The sequence below is a fragment of the Gigantopelta aegis genome, chromosome 9 (genome assembly GCF_016097555.1).
Source record: "Gigantopelta aegis isolate Gae_Host chromosome 9, Gae_host_genome, whole genome shotgun sequence".
NCBI lineage: Eukaryota > Metazoa > Mollusca > Gastropoda > Neomphalida > Peltospiridae > Gigantopelta > Gigantopelta aegis.
Window position 1 is genome coordinate 31,522,889 of NC_054707.1, and position 24,979 is coordinate 31,547,867.

General features: G+C 34.1%; 1 protein-coding gene across 1 annotated transcript in view; it reads left to right on the forward strand.

Moving 5' to 3' along the window:
* Positions 1 to 24,979, forward strand: part of LOC121380478 (serine/threonine-protein kinase BRSK2-like) — a 129,605-nt gene that overhangs the window by 83,539 nt on the left and 21,087 nt on the right. Inside the window, exons 9-15 of the mRNA XM_041509297.1 lie at positions 1,633 to 1,667; positions 3,891 to 3,942; positions 6,649 to 6,761; positions 7,339 to 7,439; positions 10,161 to 10,212; positions 13,529 to 13,597; positions 20,147 to 20,346. Coding sequence (XP_041365231.1) covers positions 1,633 to 1,667; positions 3,891 to 3,942; positions 6,649 to 6,761; positions 7,339 to 7,439; positions 10,161 to 10,212; positions 13,529 to 13,597; positions 20,147 to 20,346 — 622 coding nt within the window. The remainder of the gene's footprint in view (positions 1 to 1,632; positions 1,668 to 3,890; positions 3,943 to 6,648; positions 6,762 to 7,338; positions 7,440 to 10,160; positions 10,213 to 13,528; positions 13,598 to 20,146; positions 20,347 to 24,979) is intronic.

The following is a 24,979-nucleotide window of genomic DNA, read 5'->3' on the forward strand; positions in this document are numbered from 1 at the left end:
ACCACTCAAAAGTCTAAAACGTTATGTGCAACATATGTTGGAAGCGTTACTACTTACTTACCTATCTGGGTTATCTCTTACATGGTTTTTTATACGCCCGTCTATGATCGGTCGTATTATGGTATGTCGTTGTCCGTCCGTCTGTACATACTTCTGTCTGTTAACCTTTTCTTGTCCAGACCATATCTAGCATACAGATGCATACAGGACCATCAAACCTCACATGTAGAAACAACTTAGGATGGCGATGAGTGGTGAACTATTACTAAGTCACTGTGACCTACTTTCCATGGTCTACTGCACATTACAGTAAATCCTTGTCTGGACTATATCTTAGATACATATGCATACAAGACCATGAAAGTTCATATGTAGGAACAACTTTGGATGGTGGTGTGTCACATACTATAACTAGGTCACTGTTACCTACTTTTCATGGTCTACTGCACATATCAGTAAATCCTTGTCCGGACCATATCTTGCATACAAAACTATCAAACCTCACATGTGGGAACAACTTGGAATGGCAGTGTGTTGCATACTATAACTAGGTCACTGTTACCTACTTTTCATGGTCTACTGCACATATCATTAAATCCTTGTCTGGACCATATCTTGCATACAGAACTATCAAACCTCACATGTGGGAACAACTTGGGATGGCAGTGTTTTTTGTGTACTATTACCAGCTCACTGTGACCTACTTTTCACAGTCTACTGCACATAACAGTAAAACCTTGTCCGGACCATATCTTGCATACAGATGCATACAGGACCATCAAACCTCACATGTAGGAACAACTTGTTTATCTTCATCAGTAGGTTTTGGGGGAGTATTGTAGTGACACTCCTCAAAGAGGGATCCAGTTTAGAGAGGTTGTTTTTAAACAAGGACCGTAAAAGACAGGTTTTGAGTGAATTCCGGTTTACAGAGTCTTGAGAGGTTTCACTGTATAATGCATTAGCTAGTGTACTTGGACCTGTGCACTTTCAAACATTGCACCACCTCCCTGGGAAAATACTGCAGCTGTCTCTCAATATGAAACAGAAAAGGTATGCAGGTATGCACCTAGACCTCTGAAACTAAGGTCAATCAGTTGGACCCTGTTGGTGTTGGAAAGTATCATTCATAGACACAGGGGCTCTGGTTTCCTACATAGGGGTGGGTGCATACTGGCTGATGTTTGCCCAAATTATATAAACATGTCCAAATCTGGACAACAACACTTATTCACATTCGCATTATTACTAAAGGAATCACTACCCATTGTGATATGGATGGCAACTAATATTGTGAGTAGGATGATGGAAATACATGGTGAAAAGTTTTCAGATCAGCTTATTTTGCCCAAACATGTCCATCCTTTTTTACCTGAATGCAAAGATTTACTTCAGCACATGGGTTGGAGGGGAGTTGATCCCCTTGATATTCTGTTTTCTATACGTACAGTGTCATTTCCAGTTAACAAAGGTTGTGCTTGTTTGTTTCCATAAATTTTAAGTTTAGTAGTATGACTGTTGAAATGACTGTCATTATAACAATGTAATTTATCTTTGAAATGACTTTTAAGTAAAAGACATATACTGGTCCATGTATTCATAAGCATGATAAGGGTATGTTTTGTTTTTCAGTTAGAAGATGTTATGAGGCATCCGTGGGCTATAGCGTAAGTTACATTAATTAGCCATGTATGAGAATGGTAAATTTTTGTCTTCTGTCAATCAAGATGTCCTCCCCAGGCAGTACATACCAGTGTTTTGAAATGTATAAATTGCCTTAGTATCTGATGCATAATAAAGCAAAAATAAGTTGTTCAAGCCAAGGAATTTGTAAACAAATTTCATAATTAACAGAATGCTAAATAATGCACTGTATTCTTTTGGTTGTGATGTTTCCTATTTATAATTTCATTATAAAATTGTCAAGTGAATTTGATAATAAATATTCCAATGTATCCAAACATGTTTTTCTCTTAACAGAACCCAATTGCTAACTGAGAGTTTTGTAACTAATTCACTGTATGTGAAAATATTTAATGTTATATTCCATCTGGAAGTGTTGTAGCCATGGCACTTTGACTGTGTTGCAATGCTAGTTCTCCAAATGATGAAAGGTGAAAGTGAGAACTGAGATAGGTTAGTGTGGGTGTGTAGGGTGTGTCTGTGTCTAGATCAGTTTTCCTGACATACATTGATACACAACTCATTTTGAAAAGCATCAGTCTACCCAACTTTGTATGTAAATAACCATTAGCTGCTCCTGGGGCAAAATGCAGATTTCATCTTCATATATTTGTTCATAACACATCTACTTATGTGAATGACACCTTGTATTATATTTTAGGACGGTGCACAAAAAATTATTTAAAGTCCCATATATATATTTTTTTGGTTATAAAGTTCAAAATTGTCCCCTATATTTCTGTCCCGGACCAGTTCACTGGCTATCCAGAGAACGGGCCCGGGACGGACATGCTTGAAACCCTAGTGGTATAGGAGCATGTAAATAAATATTGGAACTGGAACCTTGTAACTAAAGATCTGCAGTGTGTTTTTCACACTTAAAGAAAACTTCCATGACCTATATAATACAATTTTGTACAGTTAGTAGCATTACATTTAAAACAACCATAATGTGGGTTTTTTGTAAAAAAATCTCTGCCATTAATCACTTGTAATCCCACCCAATGGCAGAGGGTTTCAATAAAAAAAATTGTGTGTAATATAATACAAATCAGAACTGGTTGATAATGTCATATTATATGTAATTCACACAATGCCCTCTTTCACTCAATCAACTGAACATTTCTGTTTTTCAAAGAAGCTGCATTTTATTAATTAATAAGCTGCATTTTAGATTATGATAACTTGTTAATTGGTAGAAGACTAGCTGTTCTGCATTAGACAAATACATAGATAAATCAAGTGTGTGTTTTTTTCTTCTGATGTAACATTTGTGCTGGTTTATTGTAGGGGCACTAACCAGGATGTTGAGATTGAATTACCTGTGAACCAAGTCATACTTATTAATTAAGAAGCTGCATTTTAAATTATGATAACTTGTTAATGGGTAGAAGACATGATGAAAAATACATAATTTCAAGTCAGTCGTTTTTTTTTCCGATGTAATATATGTGCTGGTTTATTGTAGGGGCACTAAACAGGATGTTGAGAGTGAATTACCTATGAACCAAGTCGTCCAGGTATCACTAGCTAGACAACTAGATGTGATAAACATGTGTCAGTACAGTGCAGCTGTGGGGATTGTTTTGTCTTGTTCCAAGTCGTGTGTCATGATTCTGCAAGAGAAACTTGAGATTTTCCTATATCACACTCCTATTACTTTTTATCAAAATTAATGGCAAACTGTATGAACCTTTACATATCTTCAAAAATAACATCCATTTTATGTGGAATCTTTGAATTAATTTATTACACTAAAAGATTGTAACTTAACTAAAGCCAACATTATTATACAGTAATTTTGGAATCAAATCTGGGAACATTTGGTCCAGTATCATGTTGCAGTTTGCTGTGCAATCTTCAAAGATCGCTACACAATTTTAAAACATTAAACAGTACTTTCTAATCAATTTCCAATTAGAAATGCTGTTAATAAAAAAAATTTAAACAAAAAGATTCCCTGCAAATGTTGTTCAATACATATTTAAAGTTACTAGTTTTCAATAACTTCATTTTCTAAAAATAATTCTTAATCATCGTTCAGTAATCGTTAATATTTGAAAATGAAGACATGGACATTATTCCGGGTATCATAATAGCGTGCTTGCAGAATCATGAAATAATATATGTGACTCGTAATGTTTTTTCTTATCCTGTTATTTCAGCTGATTGGTTTTCACTTTCTGAGTAATGTTTTTGTTTTGTAGGGAGACCTACGGTCAGATAGAATTAGAATTACCTGTAACGCAAGTAGTCCAGGTAGAATGTTTTATTTGCCGTTTAAAATGTAACACCCCTTTTCGTGTTTTTTTCACTCCCTGTTATTTAGGATGACAGCTAGAAATAAGATTTGTTCTGATATGCTGTATCTTTTTTTAACCAAATTTTAATTAGCATGTTTTATTTTCACCATGAAGCATGATTTTAAATCATATACATTTGAACAGTTTTCACAGTAACAAATATTTATTTTATTTTGATTTTACACAAAGAAATTTGTTGTGTTGATTGTGTAACATTATATTGTTTGCATGTGACATTACTAGTGTATTATCTGTTGCATGTTGGGTTTTTTACAAATTTTTTTATACATATACTTACCTTTTTTTTTTAAATTTCTACAAATCTATTATCTGTAGAATTTTTTTTGATTTTTTTTTACATCATTTTAAACTCAGTTTTGCTTTAAAGGCACAGACCCTAGTTTCAACCCGTGAAAATTATCACTAAGTTTGGTTAATCTACAAACTTGTAACACATCTGGATAAAGTTACAACTGAGTGAAACATGTATCTGTGACTTTGAAATAGTAAAATACCCTCTAAATATAGACTAAAACTCGACTCCATAAATGTTACTTCTCAGACGCACGTGCATTTTTAAAAATATGAGAAATGCATTTTGTGATATTGAAAACACCAGGATGACCAAAACACTTCGAATGTATGGATATGAATATCTAAACAATAAAATCTAAGTATATTATGATTTCAGTTATCAAAAAACGGCTCTAATAGTAAACAAATATGTCTTTGTGTTTACAAACTAGGGTATGTCCCTTTAAAGATGTGTATTTTGTTTTTAGTAGTAGCAATAAAAAAACTTTAAAAAAATTGTGTGTGTTGAATTAAACGAACATCCACAATCTACATTTGCAGTTCACTGCCTGCTTTGTACCACTTGTACTTCCTTAAAACTTGATTTATATATATGGGACAGTGCTTAAAACAGTTTAAACCGCTGTCTATGACAGAGGTTTGTGGCGAGTTGGAGAGAAGTCTTATGTAGTGGCACTCAGACTGAATTGTTAGTGCTTGTATATGGACGTGGGGCCTTTTCACAAACCTCTCTAACCTAAGCAACATCCATTCATTCATTCATTCATTCATTCAAATTTATTTGTGTGCTTATATCCAATGAAGGTTATCACACACTGTCCTATGCATACACCTCAGCTACCTGGGCTGTCTGTCTAGGACAGGGAGTTAGTGGGTAGTGGTTAGTGAGAGACGAGGGTGTAGTGGTTTTAGACCTACCCACTGAATTGTTAAATCTGCTCTGGTTGGGAGCCAGTACCTGGAAGCGAACCCAATATCTACCAGCTGGCTTAACCACACACCACCAAGGCCGGTGCAACATAACAATGTTGAATGACTTCTCATAAATTTTAAACAGTAAATTTGAAAAGCCAAATAACACTGTTGTACTTTATAACACCCTCATTTTGATGAGTAAAAAATAAAACTGCAAGATGTTTTGTAACTTCATCACAGAAATAATATACAAAATGCTATACTGCTGTATGATTAAGTAAAAAAAACATATTTATTAACTAGATATTATTGTGGAATTTTTATAGCATGCTGTTTATTTATACTGGCTATTTATGATTTTAATTTTTTTTTAATACTTTTATTAATAATGAATAATCTGCTTGTGTTTGTAGGCATGTTATTTATATTAACTTTATACAAAACAAAAAGTTTGAGGTAGACTAAGTATATATATATACATATATCCTTATTAATTTATTAATTTAAGATTTATAAAACAGAAAAATCTTTACAAATGGATTTGGAAAGCATATATTGTTCACACCATTAAACTAAACAAAATTAATAGTCGTCTCCCCCCCCCCCCCCCCCCCCCGTCCCTTTGCATTCAGACAAAGTTGGGTTTTTTGGGGTTTTTTTTACTGGCTTACTAATTTGAATCATGTTTATATACAAAGAAGATATTGGAATACTTAGGCTTGTGTGTCTATAGACCTTCTTGATAGTTTGACCAAGTTCCATGACCATTTTGATAAAGGTCACAAAGAATTATTTGAAAATCTTATTTATTTATTTTTAAAACTTGATTTTGTATGTGAAACTCACCAGTTCAGGTTGGTTTCATGAATTATTTCGTTTATGTTCCCAGGTGAAACTCTCCACTGGAGATTTGCTTTATAGCATGATAACATTGATCTCAAGGTGCATTTAGGGATTCCTCAATTCACCTAAATGGACCTCTGATGTGTTTTTCCAAATTGTAACAATTCACACACAAAACATGATTACGTCAAACATCATTTCTTATCTCTTCCCTGGTATTTATGTGCATGAATGAACCTTTTTTTAGACAAACTGATTTACACTAGAATGATTTTGGGTTAATCAGTTTTATTCACCAGATAAAAGATTGTAAAAAAAACTCCTCCCCAAAACAACAACCTGTAATAGGTTGCATCTGTTAATACTAAATCAGTCCTACCAAACCCCCGCCAAAATCAGAAATATTTATTGCACAATAACAAAGTAAAAAAAAAAAGTTTTAACACTTCTCGGAATATCTGAACAATACTAAAAAACTACAGTTTGATTGCTTTAAATTAAGAATAGTTTGATTGCTTTATTCTAGTTTTAGACTGGTGTGAGTTGGTGGAGTGGACAGTTTATTTATAATGTGTGTGTTGTTTTGCAGACCTCCATAATACCTAGTGTGGAAGACTTGGACCCTGACGTGCTTTCAACAATGAATTCATTACAATGTTTTAAAGATAAAGATAAGCTGGTCGGTGAACTTCTAAGTGCAAAGTAAGATATGTTAATACCAACCATGTGTTCATCATCTTGTGTGTTCATCTGTAGAAAAACTAGCATCAAAAATGGTTAGAATTGTTTTTGAAACTGTACATACTTCTTTTTGTTTTGTTTAACGACACCATTAGAGCACATTGATTTATTAATCATTGACTATTGGATGTCGAACATTTGGTAATTTTGATATATTATAGTCTTAGTGAGGAAATCTGCTATATTCTTCCATCAGTAGCAAGGGATCTTTTATATGCACCCCATCTCACAGACAGGATAGCACATACCACATCTTTGATATACTAGTTGTGCACTGACTGGAACGAGATGTACAAGCATACGTAACACTAATACAACCAGCTTACAAGTATTTTAAGTTATTTTGTTTATAACCTGGAATAGCAGTTTTAAAAATGAAAATGTTTGAAATGTGTTATTTGGAAGACAAAAAACTATTCAAGAATTGTTTAAATTTAAAATTGGAAAGGATAGGTTTTGGTTATTTTTATTCTGTTCTAAAATTTAGAAAATATATAAAAGTGTAAGTATTACCTAATGACTCTTTTTCTTTTTGTAGACATAATACAGAGAAGGTTGTTTACTTTTTGTTGCTCGATCGAAAACTCAGGAACCCTAGTGTAGAAGATGATGTTGATATTAGGAGTAGGTCAGAATCAGGTCAGTTCTAACTACTTGTTCTCAGAATCGCAGTGTATTGATGAAATGATCATTTATTCATGAATCTGATGTAGTATGTTTGGCAATTTGCTTTTTAATTGAACCAAATGAGAGACAATGTAAATATTGCTTGACTACTCCAACAGAAACATTGTGGTCAGAAAAACACATTTCAGATAGGACAAGTGAAAATGGAGTGGCACTTGAGACGTGTCCCGTAGGACATGTTGATGTTGAGAGTTGATGTAGAGCCCTGTATAATAATATAAAATAATGTAGTGTCAAGTAATGTAGTATATTGTAACATAATGTAGTGCAGTGTAAAGCAATGTAATATAGTATTAAAGTGCTGTGGAAAGACGGGACAGGAAGAAAATCCCGGAGACCATTGCGACAGAAGACACTTTAGTTTTGATTCATCCGAACTGGCTTGTCGGCTTAAGCGAGATATGGAAAAACCATGTGTTGTGACTTTTAAAAAAGATGCCATACCAACAAAACACAAAACAAATGATAATACGCCGATACCATCCACACAGAAACGACCTTGGGGTGCATATCATCAACGTCCCAAACTGCCTTATACTTCCAACTCCGGTCAGTTTGTGTTCTTAATGCACGGTTCGTGCAATCAACATCCGATTTGTTGTCATTTGCATCTCGTTCTTTTGTGAGGTTTTTCTTCAGTTTGAGAACATTTTCATTAACTATAAAGTTCAGACAATAAAGTATCTAAAGCCTACAGTCCGTCCCATTCTACAATTTTTTTTATTGCAAATAATTTCACTTTGGTTTGACGTAAGAAGAAAAGTAAAAGTGTTTTGGAAATAACAAAAATATGCAATTTTTGTATGCAACTTAGAAAACAATCGCCTCAGAAATAACTAACTTGTAAATTCCATAGTATGAAAAAAGGCGTTCTCTGTGAGACAGACTATAAATACATTAAATTAATTTTACTATACCTTCCCACAGAGAACACCTTTTTAATACTATGGAATGTACTACAAGTTATTTATTTCTGAGCCGATTGTTTTTAAAATTGTACACAAATATAGTATTGTCTTGTTATTTCCAAAACACTTTTACTGTTTTTCTTACTCCAAACCAAACTGAAATTATTCACAAAGAACCATCTTTATAGGAGGATGGGATGGACTATTAAGTCGTTTTTGTTTATTTCTTAAAATGACCGATATCGGGTCCACTTGACTAGTAGAATTCAAGTGTTATTTATTGTCTTTTCACAAGTACTAGAACATATAGTGTAGCAAAATAATTCACACAAAAAGCTAAAGAACAAAACAAGAATAAAACTATTCAGTGGTAGTTGTCTCCCATTAACATTTTCATCATCATCTGTCAGGCCGGTGGTTCTGCGGATGACTTTCCAGGTTCAAACTGATAATTTCGAATATTGCAGTGTACGGACAATTGAAAAAAGAGGGACAAACTATATGGCCAACCGTTAATAAACAATAAACAATGTGGAAGACAAAGCAGGAAAAATTTAAAAATGAAATTCGTATAAGTAACCTATTAACCAAATAATACTCTTATCATACATATTTTTTAGTTTGCTGATTAGTTGCTCATTAGCCCAAATGTAGACTCGTTGCATATATACACACACACATGCACTCACACATGCATGATGGGGGTGGGGATGGGGGGTGTTCCTGTGGGCCCCCTCCCTATGCCACTGCAGGGACAGTGCATGCCGTAACACTTTTCAAAGAGGCACCTTTGTGGGTTATATTTGTTGTATCTGTGAAAATGTCCTCAATTGAATTTGAAAGAAGAGTTTGGCAACCTCGAGCCGTACCACTATATTTTACACTGCCACCCGTGCTCTGGTACCCTCCTCGCCTCCTCTCTCCTCACCCTTTTGAGCTCTAGTTTAACTTGTGCTTGTCATGGTTTCTTGTTTGCTGTATCATGCGCAATTGTAGAACGTGTGCCGGTGGGGATACAGGCTTGGAACAGATATGTTTAAAAAATAAAATAAAATAGGTGTCATATTTATCGACGACCTTAAATAATTGTCGTAATCCTCAGGGATGAAGTTGTCACTGCAGATCCTATCCCATCGTGATGGTACTTTCCATTACGCACGGGTTCTGTTTAAGAACCTCTTCCATGCAAACCTTGTGATTGTCGGTTTGTTTAAAGTTTGGAAAAAGTGCTGCTTTGATACATCCAAACACTAAACAATGGTTCACCATATTTTACATTTGAAAACTATTTCCAAAAGAATATTCCATCCATACAATTCAATTCAACAGAATAAAATTTTCGCATTTAAAAAAAAAAGTTCCACGTTCCCAGTACAATGTCTGAAAGGCTGCGAATCACACTTTCATGTTATTCCGGTTAGCACGTCACGGGGTCACATGACTTAGCTTTTGGATTCGACAGGCGTTTTGGCAAGCGATGGGAAAAACACGACTTTTTATTGCAAATATATTAAAAACGGGTAAATTTTTAAAAATTTATTTTATTGATACTTCATATATATTTTAAAAGGTATACGTAGATACCAAACAATATACGTTTTTGATGAATGTGGACCTTTAAGTAATGTAGTGTAATGTAGTGTAATGTAGTGTAATGTAGTGCAATGCAGTGCAATGCAGTGCAATATGCAATGTAATATAATGCATATCCACATCACCAGGGTTTTTTTGTGGTCTATAATGATGCATATTTTCTACCTTGCAGCTGATCCACCTAGGAAAAGGGTAGATGCTGTACAATTCAATGGGCAGGCCAGGTATGATAATGATATATATGTTGCTATATTGCATTCTAAATATTATTACTGGCAGTTCATACTAACATGCAGACTAACAATTTTACCTAATTAGTTGCTACATTATTCCAGAAGGTAGTGGGTGGCATGTTGTGGCAACTACTGCAGTCTTGGCAACAACCTCATGTATATTAGAAGGAAAAACCCAAATCTATGTATTAAGTTGTCTATGTATTAACATGTCTTTGTTAGATTACTTAATAATATTTATAACTCTGCTAAATTAAAACAAAATGTGAAAAATTGGCATAAACTGCATGAAGGGCAGCCACCCCATCCTTATTAAAAAATTAAAATAGCAGAACAATTAAAAAAATATATGTTTTGCATATTTTAAATTATTCCATTAAAAGTAGTGTCTTCATTATGTGAAGAAACTCCCATAAACTAAAAAGTTATCTTTTGGATAAATATCCTAAAGCAAGACCTTTTTATTTAGTACCCAAATTTATTTACAAAATAATAACACATCTTCTATAACCTCCTCAGTTTGTGTGATCAAGAGGCCTCCCAGATTTTGGGCCATATTTTGCCTTGTTCTTTAAACACTTTTTGGTATATTTGTGTAAAAACACAATCAGTATTAAGATTAAATGAAGTCACTATCTGGACATCCAGTGTGACATATGCTGAAGTGTAAGCACTGGGCTAGTGTCTGTTTAACGCAGTGAAAGCTGAGGTAGCATGATCAAACTTCTGGGAGGTAAAAACCTCCTCCAAGTAACTTTGGTGCATTACATGTGTGCACAGATCTTATGCATAGTATCATTGTGATCAGAATCTGTGGTTCTCACACTCACAAGTTTAAGTCATGCAAAGCATTTCTGTGTTTTCTCTATAGTCAAAGTAAGTTTATGATGGATTGGGACTTGAAATCTCATGATATTTTTTGCACCAAAGCATAAAATGAAGTTCAGTTATGCGCTGGCGAGCAAGTGACAATCAAGTTATGCAAGGTGTAGCTTAAAATATGTTTCTTCACTCAGTCTGTTGGGTTTGTTTTGTAAATATAAAATAAATGTCTACACAATTGTATTTGAACTGAACAATTCAGTTCTGTTGATGTCTGCAGATTTGTTTGTGAAAACCATCACTACGAAACTCCATCCTTAGTGTAGCATGCTTCTAACAAGGCTTGTTTTTACACTGTTGTAAACAGCCATAAATTTGTAACAGGAAAATTATATGTTTTCCTTATTTCCATTGTTATTCATGCTGATCTTGGTTTCTATACAAGAAGAACTCACTATATGTGTTTCTTTTTGTCCAAAGTGTTTTCTCGTGATGAGCCAAAGCTCTTCAAATTTAGTATGTCGGGTAGGTAGGTGCTCTGTGTCTTCCAGGGCCACATTTCACGAAATGATTGTAGTGTTCTGTGATCGACAGCCAATTCCTTGATGCAGTCTTACCAGTATTACTTTCGTCAACAAACTTGACAGCAGATGTGAGACAAATGTAAGTCACTTGCAGTACTGACAACCACAGCAGACGACGCCAATGCTGTGGACATTGCTGCAGTGTTTTTCATTTTCTGCAGCATTTATTTTGCTGTGGAACTTTCAATTTTCTGCATCACAATTGTTGTTGTTATGGGTTTTTTGTTGTAATACTGACACATGAAACTCTTCTCTTACACATTAACTGTCATGGATTGTATTTTACTACAGCATATTTTTGCAGTAGCTATTTTCTTAACTGTCAGGGTTGACTTGTAAATCACACATATGGTCTGCCAAACACCAAAATGACTGTACAGCTATAAGTAACCAGCCAGGTGTTAAAAGTCATTGTGAGATTTTTGTTTACAATAGCTAGTTTATGGTCTCATATATCAGTTCTTTAAGATTTTCAAAAACAATTTCAAATACAAAAAAGATGAAAAAAGGCTTTGTAGACATTTTTTATTTGTTTATTACCAGAATTCATATCAGAAGCCCCTCAGAACCTCTGATCTTTTCACAGATCCTGTATACTTGTTTATGCATTTATCAAAATGTACAAGGAGTATTTTAAAAAATAAGATTTAATTTTGAGGCATGAAGTTTTGGAATCAGAAAACGGTGATGGCTCCATTTTTATGATTTGCTACTCGCTGCCCTGTTCACTTTGGAAAATCATTAATGAATAAATCTTAAGTTGTAATGAGAGTAAATCTCAAATCAAGTGACTGTGCCTAGAGAGTAATATGGTTTAATAAAGAAATTACGCCTCATTTGTGTGTAAAATATACCTACACACAGACTTGGCCTTTAAAAACAAATTGTCTTGGTTTATGTCATATTAGACATGCAAATGAGGAAGATGACTTTTTATTTTGTACTTGCTTTTTAAATCATATGGAGATTTGGAGTTTTCTGATGTCAGTGAACACATTCGAAACATTTTCCTACCTCAGAACCAAGATGATTGTAGTTAAAAGAGAAACACTGACAATTGCCCATGATGGTAAGTCTCTATAGTCAGTTGTAGCTGGGATTGTTTCATGAAACGGGGCCCAGGTTTGAGTTCACAATGAAACATTTTCTAAGACAACTAACAAAGCCTAATTGATCTCCTACATTTAATTACCGATAGATTTTCCTCACATTTTGTCCAGACAGAAACCATGAAAAACCCCAGTACAATGACACTGATTTGACATACCAAATTATAACCACGTCAGCTATAATGACTTCACAAATGCAAGTAATTTCTTGCCGTCTGCCATTTTAGTTTTTTTTTTATGGAATACTCTGCAAGACGGGTGGAAGCCTCTGATATATGTGACATGATTAATATTATGTCATCACAATTGCATTAGATCATAACACATGTTCTGATGTTGAATTATGTCACATCCTTCCATCCCTTTTGAAGAGTATTCCATAAAAAAGCAAAATGGCAACGGACAAAAACTTTGTCCTGGGAGATCCAAGCGAAGTCGGTATAAGTGACATGGTTATCATCTTGTATGTGGAATCTGTGTCATTGTAATGGTTTTTTCACAATTTCTTTCTGGACAAAAAATGTGAGTGAAATCTAATGATAGGAGAATAATTTATGGTAGTTGTTAACAATGTGTTTCGGACTATAGTTGGCTTTGTCACTGGACAACAAGACTCATATGAATAATGGTGGAAATTACTAAATATACAATGTATATAGAAACATACATTCACTATTAAATGAGCACCATGCTGAAATGTTAAAACCTGGGGAAAACACTGGACTTGTATGCATGTATTTCCATCTTGGTTATTATTAAACAATATATTGATTGGTGTTTGGTTTCTGCTAGACTGTCATTGGGTAATATCAGTGAAGGATCACCAGTCGCGTCACGGAGAGGACTGGCAGTGCAGCATGCGTGAGTAGCCAAGGGAGACACTGTCACATTATTAAATATATACATGTATATTTATTTATACTGAAAGGCAAAACAAAGCATCCCAAAAAACAGTCTACAATTAATAGCTAATTGACAGTGATATTTGTTAGATGTAGATTTGAAGTTCCGTTAGGCTTCTTATTGACAAAGAAGAAGAACTATTTGGAACATATCCTTTGATGTAGTAATATAAACATGAAAACTGAATTGCATGTGCACTTCCTATTGGTGCAACATTGTATAGTAAGGTAATAGTAGTAATCAATGAACACTGAGATTTTAAGATATTAAACAGGTAGCGAAAGGGTGGCTTATGGTTGGAGATTGTTTTTACAGCACATGCCATGATAAGACATATTATGTTACGTTAAAGTGTGTTTTATTTAACAACACCACTAGAGCACATTGATTTATTAATCATTTGGCTGTTGGATGTCAAACGTTTGGTAATTTTGACATATAGTCGTAGAGAGGAAACCATTAGTGGCAACATATTTTTTATATGCCCCATCCCACAGACAGGATAGCATATTATGTTAAGGGCAGATGACTACTATCTTGAAAACTTGGGGAGGACTCTGTCCTTGTCAACCTGTCTAGTATCTGATGATGTATTGAAGGCTGTGTTATGTGCTCCTGTCATCAAAATGAAGTCAAATCAGTACAATGCTAGAGCAAAATCTTTCCTCATGTAGATATTACAATTAGGAATTTCTCGACCTCCACTGTCATTCACATTCAGCGGTAACTTTCTTTTGCCTTTTATTATAAGGTTTATGTTCCCTTGGTTATTCATAATTTGATTTACTAATTTTTCTTTTTTGTGTTTTCTTTTTTGTGTTTTCTTTTTGTTCTTTAGATGTGTGTTCTTCAAAAATTAGTTTTCATTTCTTTCATGTATTAATACTGTTATATATTAAGCCCTGAAACCATGTAGTTGGGTTTTCCTTCATCTTTATCGTTTTGGTTTTTGCTATCTGTCTGTCTCGCACATTTTTCCATTTGAATCACTGGTTTGCTTGCCTGCAATGTGTTCATGTGTTTTATTTCATTCATGTGTGCATATAATGTGTGTTTAATGCTTTTCTTTCTAGCTTCTACAAACGATTCATACCAAATAATTAATATATTACCATTGCAATCTATGAATGAATGAAAAAATCATTACATTTCTATAAATATTTTCCTGTATATATATATTGACATTATGCCAATAAAGCCAACCTTAAATTTTTTTTGCTGTAATCCGACCAGCTTTTATATACAGTTAGACCTCGTTACAATGACCATGTTTGTATCTGGGTCACTTTATTGTTATATCGAATTTGTCATGAGTTACCTCAAGGAAAAATACTGCTTATGAGATATTATAATCCTCATAGTTCTAAAAGAAGACTGAATAGCATTTAAAAGTATTTAAAGATAATTGTTATCTTTATTAATCATTAGACCTACATCAACCGTTTGATTAATGTAATATCACTATAAGAGGTTTATTTTCAGTGTAATGAATAAAAAAAACATTGGGGTACATTTGTTCCTGACGTGTTTTAGTCAGATAGAGTAAATGTCTTAGTAATGATAGTCTGGCTGTATATAAAAATCACCAGTGACCCTAAATCGCTTTTCTTTATAAAGTTGATGTTTTGCAACTTTTTAACTATAGCAGGGCTCGCGCTGTCAGTAGCCAAATTAGCCATTAGCTAATTTAAAAAACAAAAGGCTAATAAAATATGCAAGTGGCTGAAATTTTGGCTAAGCCATTTTTTATCTTCTGGTGTGAACAAATGGTTACATAATCTATCTGACACCTCAAACATAAAATCCAATTAGCGTAATAGCGATCTCGTGACCGGTAAAGAAAAATGGTGTCATCCAAAATACAGCGTAATGATGTTTGCTTATTTTAATAATCATGGTTATTAATTTTAACGGTGTGTATGAAAGCAAAGTCTGAAAGATCTATAGCTTGTTATTTTAACTTTGTAAAGTCTGAATCAAAGTAATAAAAACAGACCGACAATGTGTGTCAATTTGAATAAACATGCTAGTTCAGGGCCGAAAGACATGTAGGCTATCACAAGGGCTGAGTTCAGCCAGACCGAGCGAAAACAAAACGTCCGCTAGATTGGTTTATGCACTTCACGTTAAACCAAATAGACACGTCGGTAACCAATCAAATAGTTCATAAACGTTAGGAAAACGTTAGTTGGCTGAACTTAGGGTTGATCTCAGTATAAATATACGTCATGATTGACAGTCAGCTGAGACCCATGTGTCAAGTGACATCATTGCGGACATTAAACAATACGATTACACACAAGTAAATCTTGATGTAAATTTATAAAAAAACCAATAGTTGTTCACATCAACAAATACTTAACTGCAGTTTCGTTTATTTTCTTTGTCTTTGTTAATTTCGCACCCATGGTCGAGAGCAAGCATGCAGATCATGATCACGGGAAATGAACATGCAATATTTATACAAATTGCTGTTAAACATACACTGAATAAAATTAGTTTACAATAATCATGGTATTTGTTAGATAATGTTAGATATAAATTTGTAAGACTGTGAGGTACGTCACATCTAATAAGTTAGTTGGATTTTGAAAAGACCATGGAATAGTTGTAATAATGTAAAGTCAGCATTCTTAGCCTAGATATTTTGCAAGCAGAAATCAACAATAAGCATTTAACACAACACAGAAATCAACAACAACAAACAACAAAATTGTTGGGTGTGGGGAATTGATAATGATTGCTATTTAAAACAATTTTGGCTAAATCATTTTCAATATGGCTAATAATTTTTTTTTGGCTACAGGTATTTTTTATCCAGGGTGAGCCCTAATATAGATAGAAGACATACACTTGTGCAATAAATAAGGTACTGATGCCAATACTGGCTGTTACATACATGAATGTCATTTATAGCAGGTACGACTGTAATCATAAATTTCAAAAATAAATTGTTATAGTATATTCAATGTTAAGTGCCATTGCAAAAACTGGATTTGTATAATTAGTTACGTCAACTTTCTTTTGTGTTTTTGACATTTTATTTGGAAGAGTAATGGCAGCATTTATAGTACCCCATGATTACAGCTGTCAGTTTGGGCTGTTTTTTGGATGGGGGAAGAGGGTAGGTGTTATTTTATTTCACAGACTGTTTTTCGTGTTGCCATAAAATCCATTGCAGTACTAGCACCTGTATATCACCTATGGCAATATAACATACAGAGTTAGCATTTGATTCGTTTAATAAATTATGTTTTGAGAATTGTGGGCACTTAGTACATTGACTACGATGAATTGCCTACCAATGCTAGCAGTGGGTCAGATTACAGAAAAAAAGGAAGATTTTTAAGGATGGCCTAATCAATAATATTTATTAACAATGGATTAATATATGTGGTGTTTCAAACAGACATCTGTTGCTAACTAAAACACCAGCTAGTTGCTATGTGTGTAGTTATTTGTCACCGCCAGTTGATCAGTTTGAAGTGGTGCAGCAGGTATGGATCGACATTGTACACTTTGTCTTTATTCAATGTATTTGTCAAAATAAGTATTCCATAACGAATGGGACTTGTTAAATTTAAGGTTCCAATATGGCTATAATTTTGCTGACAAAAGAGAAAATTGAGAGATATTTTTTGTTAATGGGATGCTGAAAACACAGCGGTTTTTACATCTCACAACAACACTTTTTAATTTTGTCTGTAAAACATTTAATAAACTTTTTATAGTACATTGTACTTGATGCAAATTCTGCCATGGATACCTGTTGACGGATGTTTATTAGTATTGTTTATTTTGAAACTACAAAAGGCATTACTTTGTATCTAAGACATTGTTTGTTTGTGCTTATTGTCTTGTTTTAATTTTATTCTTATTCTTGTGTGCTAATCAATGTTTTTCATTTAGCATTGTAATTTTATTCTTATTCTTGTGTGCTAATCAATGTTTTTCATTTAGCATTGTTCTAAGTACATGTATTGGGCTTTACTATGCTTACTATTCATATTTCTATGTGTATTTATGTATGTACTCTTTAGAAAAAGACATGCATATGGCATATTTTCATATACTGGTGGTTTAACAAGCTGTAAAATCATCTTTGAACATTTAAGATGGCATTTGGTACTGAGAGTATTATGATTATCATAGTATAGAAATTAATTCAATAGCAATAAAAGTGCAATACCACATCATAAAGTCATTCCTTGGATTCTAAAAGCACATGTAAATAACATTTGTAAGCTCATCACACAAAAAAGGAAACCCCAGGGATTTAACTTTTAAATGTGTTAAAGGTTCTATATGCTGAGACCAAAAATGTATGCACCCAAGGTGAGTTAAATGAAGAGTTAAACTGCAGCACAGGACAACTGAACAGCATCGTCCACTACAGGGTTGTGTAGAACAGTGGTTGAGAACAATCAGGCTTCACTGAAATAAATGCAAAACCAGTGAGATAAAACATCAGTGAAGTGTTTATAAAACCAGCTTCACACAGGACTTAAGCTGCACGTAGTTTGTATTCATGACTGGAGTAAGTCGAAGCCTAATTCGGGATTCTTAAAGTTTTGTAAACATCTTGATATTGGAAGAAGAAGACTAATAAAGGTCAGTCTGATATCAGAATACCCATACAAAGTCGTCTTGATATCAGAATGAGAACCCTGATATCAGAAGATCCATGAAGGGTCATCCTGATATGTAAGAAGAAGACACATAAAGGTTTTCCTAGTATCAGAATACCATAACGGTCATCCTGATATCAGAATGAGACCTATACAATATTAACATGATATGATAAAAAGAAAACCCATAAAAGGTGATTCCTTGAAATGTGAGTAAATCGACCAAGTTGGACATCAGTGATGCCACACACATCCAGTTTGACATTATTAGTAATGTGAGTAAATCGACCAAGTTGGACATCAGTGATGCCACACACATCCAGTTTGACATTATTAGTAATGTAGAAATTATGTTATCCTGCTGACTGCATCCCAGAGTGTGACAGGTTGGCAGGACAATTATAGTATTGGAAGGTATTTCTGAAAGTCCTTGATCAAGATAGCCTCATAGCCTTTTAGATCTGCAACCCCATTCTACAGGTGATGTTTCTTTCCATACCTGTGCCAAACACATCAGTGAACCTGAGGTTAAACCAGTATGCCCCAGCCTAGGTGATGCCGTTCTTTTAAATTCAATGGTGCTAATCTCAAGGCTCAGTGGGAGGGGAATATAATTGGAGCATTTTGTCCAAAAGTGCCAAAATAATTTAATGCTAAAATTGTTTTATCAGATACAACGTGTATTTCTTTTACTCGTAATGCAATTTATTGAACATTTGAGCCAGACACAATATCAATAGAACCTGATATCGAATAATAAAGTCTTCTCTGTGTACTGATTAACTAGTCAGTCATAGTCATTTGTTGTTGGAAGTAAAACACCTGGGCCCGGATTTTCGAAGATATCTTAGTACTGTGATATCGTAAAACTGCTGTAGGCTATGGCATGCACCATTGTTACCTCATCGCATTGTTACCTCATGTTAGGAAATTGTAGCACTAAGATAGCTTCAAAAATCTGTAACAAAGTAGCAAATACAATTGGTATGACTTAATAAATGTTCAATAAAGGAATATTATGAGGGAGGTGGGGAAAGAGTACCCACTGGGGAATGTTGGGGAAACACTAAAGAAATCCTTATTGGCCATCTTTCAATGTGAACCCAGTGAAAACATTTACAAACTGCGAACCGGGTGATAATTTGGAATTACAGAATCTTCATGGACTTGTGTAAGGACTTGGGTTCATAACGGAAAAGGCATAATCTGTACCTTAATAGATTCCATAGACAAGAAGTGATGCTAATGATGGACAGAGTTCAGCTCGCCATGATCATTGGTGGTTCATGTTTATGATTTTTTAACACATTATAACAAACGTGTGAACAGTTAAAGAAATGAATGAATTAAATAAGTGCCTATTTGTTTTCTAACACTAACAGTGCAGTTCTTTTTATGAAGAGTAAATACATACATACATGTATACACATGTATATGCACAGTTGTTTTTTCTATTGACTTTGTGATGTTCTTGTTTCAGTAAAAATGTGAAAATTTTGGTTTGTATCATACAGTTTCCATTTATTTGAATTATTCTGCAATTGGAAGAATGTTATAACTAAATATGGAGCAACATATATATATATATTTATATTTATCAAACCTAGATAAAACATTGAATAGCTATTATGACTTACCTTATGTAAGCATCTGTTGTTGTATGTGATATTGTTGTTATTTATTGACAGGCTGTGAATAGTTTCACAAATACCAATTCTGTACAAACAGTGATTGCAGGATAAATACAGTCATTCTGGTATGTTATAACAGCCTGTGTACGTCAAGTTATGATATTTTTTGCAGTGTTTCACTGTTTATGTGTATATATAATTTGTGTTAATCTTGCCAGTAATAAGATTTTTTATTTTTGTACTAACAGCAAGGCAAGCCTAAGTGGTAGCCCAAACACATCACCATTATCCAGCCCAAAACTTCCACACCGAGGAACACCTACCCACAGTCCCTCAGCAACCCCACCCAGTTCACCCGGAATCCAAACCACACCCTGGAAGACGCGCTTACACACGATCAAAAACAGTTTCCTCGGATCGCCACGATTCCACAGGAGGAAAATGCAAGGTATTCCATATCCAAATGGTTACGGGGCCGAGGCTTTTGAAATGGATTACCTAACAGGTGATTTAGGTTGGGTTTCCTTCAGCTGTTTTGTTCAAAATGCATGTGTTTCGGCTTTATTACAGTTGTCGGGTTGGATTCTTTGATGTGTGACTCTTGGTGCACAAGTTTGTTTTTATCTAATTACGACAGTGAATAATCAGCTGTCACAGACTACAGCTGATGCATGTTTTCGACTTTATTCCATTATATTCTGGGTGTTTTTTTGTTTTTTTGTCAAGTAAAATGGGCTCTTCAAGATACTTTTTGGATTACGGACATATTGGATTAAAACAAAAATTCTCATTTTTCACTACCATGTGGTGTAGGAATGCTGACTGTATAGTTTGTACTTAAATACTGTTATATTTTCATATTCATATTGTAATTGCAATTTATATAACAAAAAAATATTTTTATTGGAATTAAAAATTTGTTTTAACTACTAGTGTTATTATCCAGTTATGGCACAATTTCACTAACTACAAGTGTGTTTTCATACTGTAGCTGTAAGTTGCATTTAAATGTTTTATTTGTTTATACACGTTTCATATACCATTACACAGTCCATAACACAGCACTGACTTCAAGTGTTTTATATGTGGTTTATACACGTTTCATATACCATTACACAGTCCATAACACAGCACTGACTTCAAGTGTTTTATATGTGGTTTATACACGTTTCATATACCATTACACAGTCCATAACACAGCACTGACTTCAATTGTTTTATATGTGGTTTATACACGTTTCATATAGCCATTACACAGTCCATAACACAGCACTGACTTCAAGTGTTTTATATGTTGTTTATACATGTTTCATATACCATTACACAGTCCATAACACAGCACTGACTTCAAGTGTTTTATATGTTGTTTATACATGTTTCATATACTATTACACAGTCCATAACACAGCACTGACTTCAAGTGTTTTATATGTGGTTTATACACGTTTCATATACCATTACACAGTCCATAACACAGCACTGACTTCAAGTGTTTTATATGTGGTTTATACACGTTTCATATACCATTACACAGTCCATAACACAGCACTGACTTCAAGTGTTTTATATGTGGTTTATACATGCTTCATATACCATTACACAGTCCATAACACAGCACTGACTTCAAGTGTTTTATATGTTGTTTATACATGTTTCATATACCATTACACAGTTCATAACACGACACTGACTTCAAGTGTTTTATATGTGGTTTATACACGTTTCATATACCATTACACAGTCCATAACACAGCACTGACTTCAAGTGTTTTATATGTGGGTTATACATGCTTCATATACCATTACACAGTCCATAACACAGCACTGACTTCAAGTGTTTTATATGTTGTTTATACATGTTTCATATACCATTACACAGTTCATAACACAGTTCATAACACAGAACTGACTTCAAGTGTTTTATATGTTGTTTATACACGTTTCATATAGCCATTACACAGTCCATAACACAGCACTGACTTCAAGTGTTTTATATGTTGTTTATACATGTTTCATATACTATTACACAGTCCATAACACAGCACTGACTTCAAGTGTTTTATATGTTGTTTATACATGTTTCATATACCATTATACAGTCCATAACACAGCACTGATTTCAAGTGTTTTATATGTTGTTTATACACGTTTCATATACCATTACACAGTCCATAACACAGCACTGACTTCAAGTGTTTTATATGTTGTTTATACATGTTTCATATACCATTACACAGTCCATAACACAGCACTGACTTCGTGTTTTATATATGTTTTATACATGTTTCATATACCATTACACAGTTCAACTGACTTCAAGTGTTATATATGTGGTTTATACATGTTTCATATACCATTACACAGTCCATAACACAGCACTGACTTCAAGTGTTTTATATGTGGTTTATACATGTTTCATATACCATTACACAGTTCAACTGACTTCAAGTGTTATATATGTGGTTTATACATGTTTCATATACCATTACACAGTCCATAACACAGCACTGACTTCAAGTGTTTTATATGTGGTTTATACATGTTTCATATACCATTACACAGTCCATAACACGACACTGACTTCAAGTGTTTTATATGTGGTTTATACATGCTTCATATACCATTACACAGTCCATAACACGACACTGACTTCAAGTGTTTTATATGTTGTTTATACATGTTTCATATACCATTACACAGTCCATAACACGACACTGACTTCAAGTGTTTTATATGTGGTTTATACATGTTTCATATACCATTACACAGTCCATAACACAGCACTGACTTCAATTGTTTTATATGTGGTCTATACATGTTTCATATAGCCATTACACAGTGTTTTATATGTGGTTTATACATGTTTCATGTACCATTACACAGTTCAACTGACTTCAAGTGTTTTATATGTTGTTTATACATGTTTCATATACCATTACACAGTTCATAACACAGTTCATAACACAGAACTGACTTCAAGTGTTTTATATGTGGTTTATACATGTTTCATATAGCCATTACACAGTCCATAACATAGCACTGACTTCAAGTGTTTTATACGTAGCCAGTACACAGTTCATAACACAACACTGACTTCAAGTGTTTTATATGTGGTTTATACACGTTTCATATACCATTACACAGTCCATAACATAGCACTGACTTCAAGTGTTTTATATGTGGTTTATACACATTTCATATACCATTACACAGTCCATAACACAGCACTGACTTCAAGTGTTTTATATGTGGTTTATACACGTTTTATATAGCCATTACATAATCCATAGCACAGCACTGACTTCAAGTGTTTTATATATGGTTTATACATGTTTCATATACCATTACACAGTTCATAACACAGCACTGACTTCAAGTGTTTTATATGTTGTTTATACATGTTTCATATAGCCATTACACAGTCCATAACACAGCACTGACTTCAAGTGTTTTATATGTTGTTTATACATGTTTCATATAGCTATTACACAGTTCATAACACAGCACTGACTTCAAGTGTTTTATATGTGGTTTATACACGTTTCATATAGCTATTACACAGTTCATAACACAGCACTGACTTCGTGTTTTATATGTGTTTTATACATGTTTCATGTACCATTACACAGTTAAACTGACTTCAAGTGTTTTATATGTTGTTTATACACAGTTCATAACACAGAACTGACTTCAAGTGTTTTATATGTTGTTTATACATGTTTCATATAGCCACTACACAGTTCATAACACAGCACTGACTTAAAGTCCATAATGCAGTGCTTCAGTTCCTGAGTGGATTTTCATGTTATTGCACTTGGTTTTGCAATAGCCATTGTAGTGTCTCTAGTATCATGTGTGATTGCCAGTTGGTTTTTAATATACCTATTTGCATGATTCTTCTAACTGCGGTACATGAGGTTTTATTGGCTGTCCAGCCATCTGACTGTTTGACTTTTAGGATAGTTAGTACAGAATGATTTTCTATTTCCTATTTTAGAATATTCCTTTTGTGATTGTGGAAAATTTTCTTTCACAATGTTTTGAAAATTCAGTTAAAAAATCAGACCTTTTTGCTTTATTTTAATAAACTATTAAACAGTATAATGTTTTAATGTGCACAGAAAAATCCTCTTGAGCTAGTCATCAATGAACAGGTACAAAGTAAATGTTCCAAGTACTGCTGTTCTTTTTCATGTCTGCACGGCCTGCAAATGTACTTTCTAATAGAATGGAGTCACCACACACATGTACTGTCACATACATCACACAGCAACTTGATAGAACAATTTTTGTTTTGTTTAATGTAAATAAGAAATAAACAGGGAAAAAAGAAAGAGAAAAAAGAAACAAAAAGAAAGAAATACTATGGGTTTCCTGTATATTTACCACAAAATATAACAATGCAGCCAATATAGATTTGTTCGGTCTCTAGCATCCATCAATTAATTATCATCCATCAACTTATCTTTGAAGTCTGTTTTCTGGACATCTGAAACTTTGTTGTCTAGAGCAGTCTGTACAAACTATACTGACACACAATGAAAACGCAAAAACAACTTTTCATTGCAAACAATGACAAACTATTAATGAATTGATGGATAATGTAATATAACATTAATGACTGGTATTCATGAGATAATTCACATGGAAACATGGCCAGTTATCATCAGTAATCGAGTTGCATGCGTAATTGAAAAATTCAACCCCCCCCATATCAAGATCAGTATCTGGTGTGTCCACCATTGACCCGTGAGCATGTGTGAAGACGACGGGGAAAGGATTGGCACAAACATCTCAAATAAGCCACAGGAATTTACCTCCACTCCTCCTGCAACGCCTGTGCAAGCTCAGCGACGTTACACGGTGGTGGCTGACGGTGACATACACGACGTCCTAACTCATCCCACATGTGTTCAATTGGGTTCAAATCCGTTGAAACGGTGGGCCAGTTCATAACGGTGATACCGGAATGCCTGGGTAATTCTTGCAGTATGTGAATGGGCATTGTCTTGTTGAAACAGAAGAGGACCTCTTGGTCTTCAGTGATGGCGCAAAAGTGGCTGGAGAACTGGTCTTAGAAT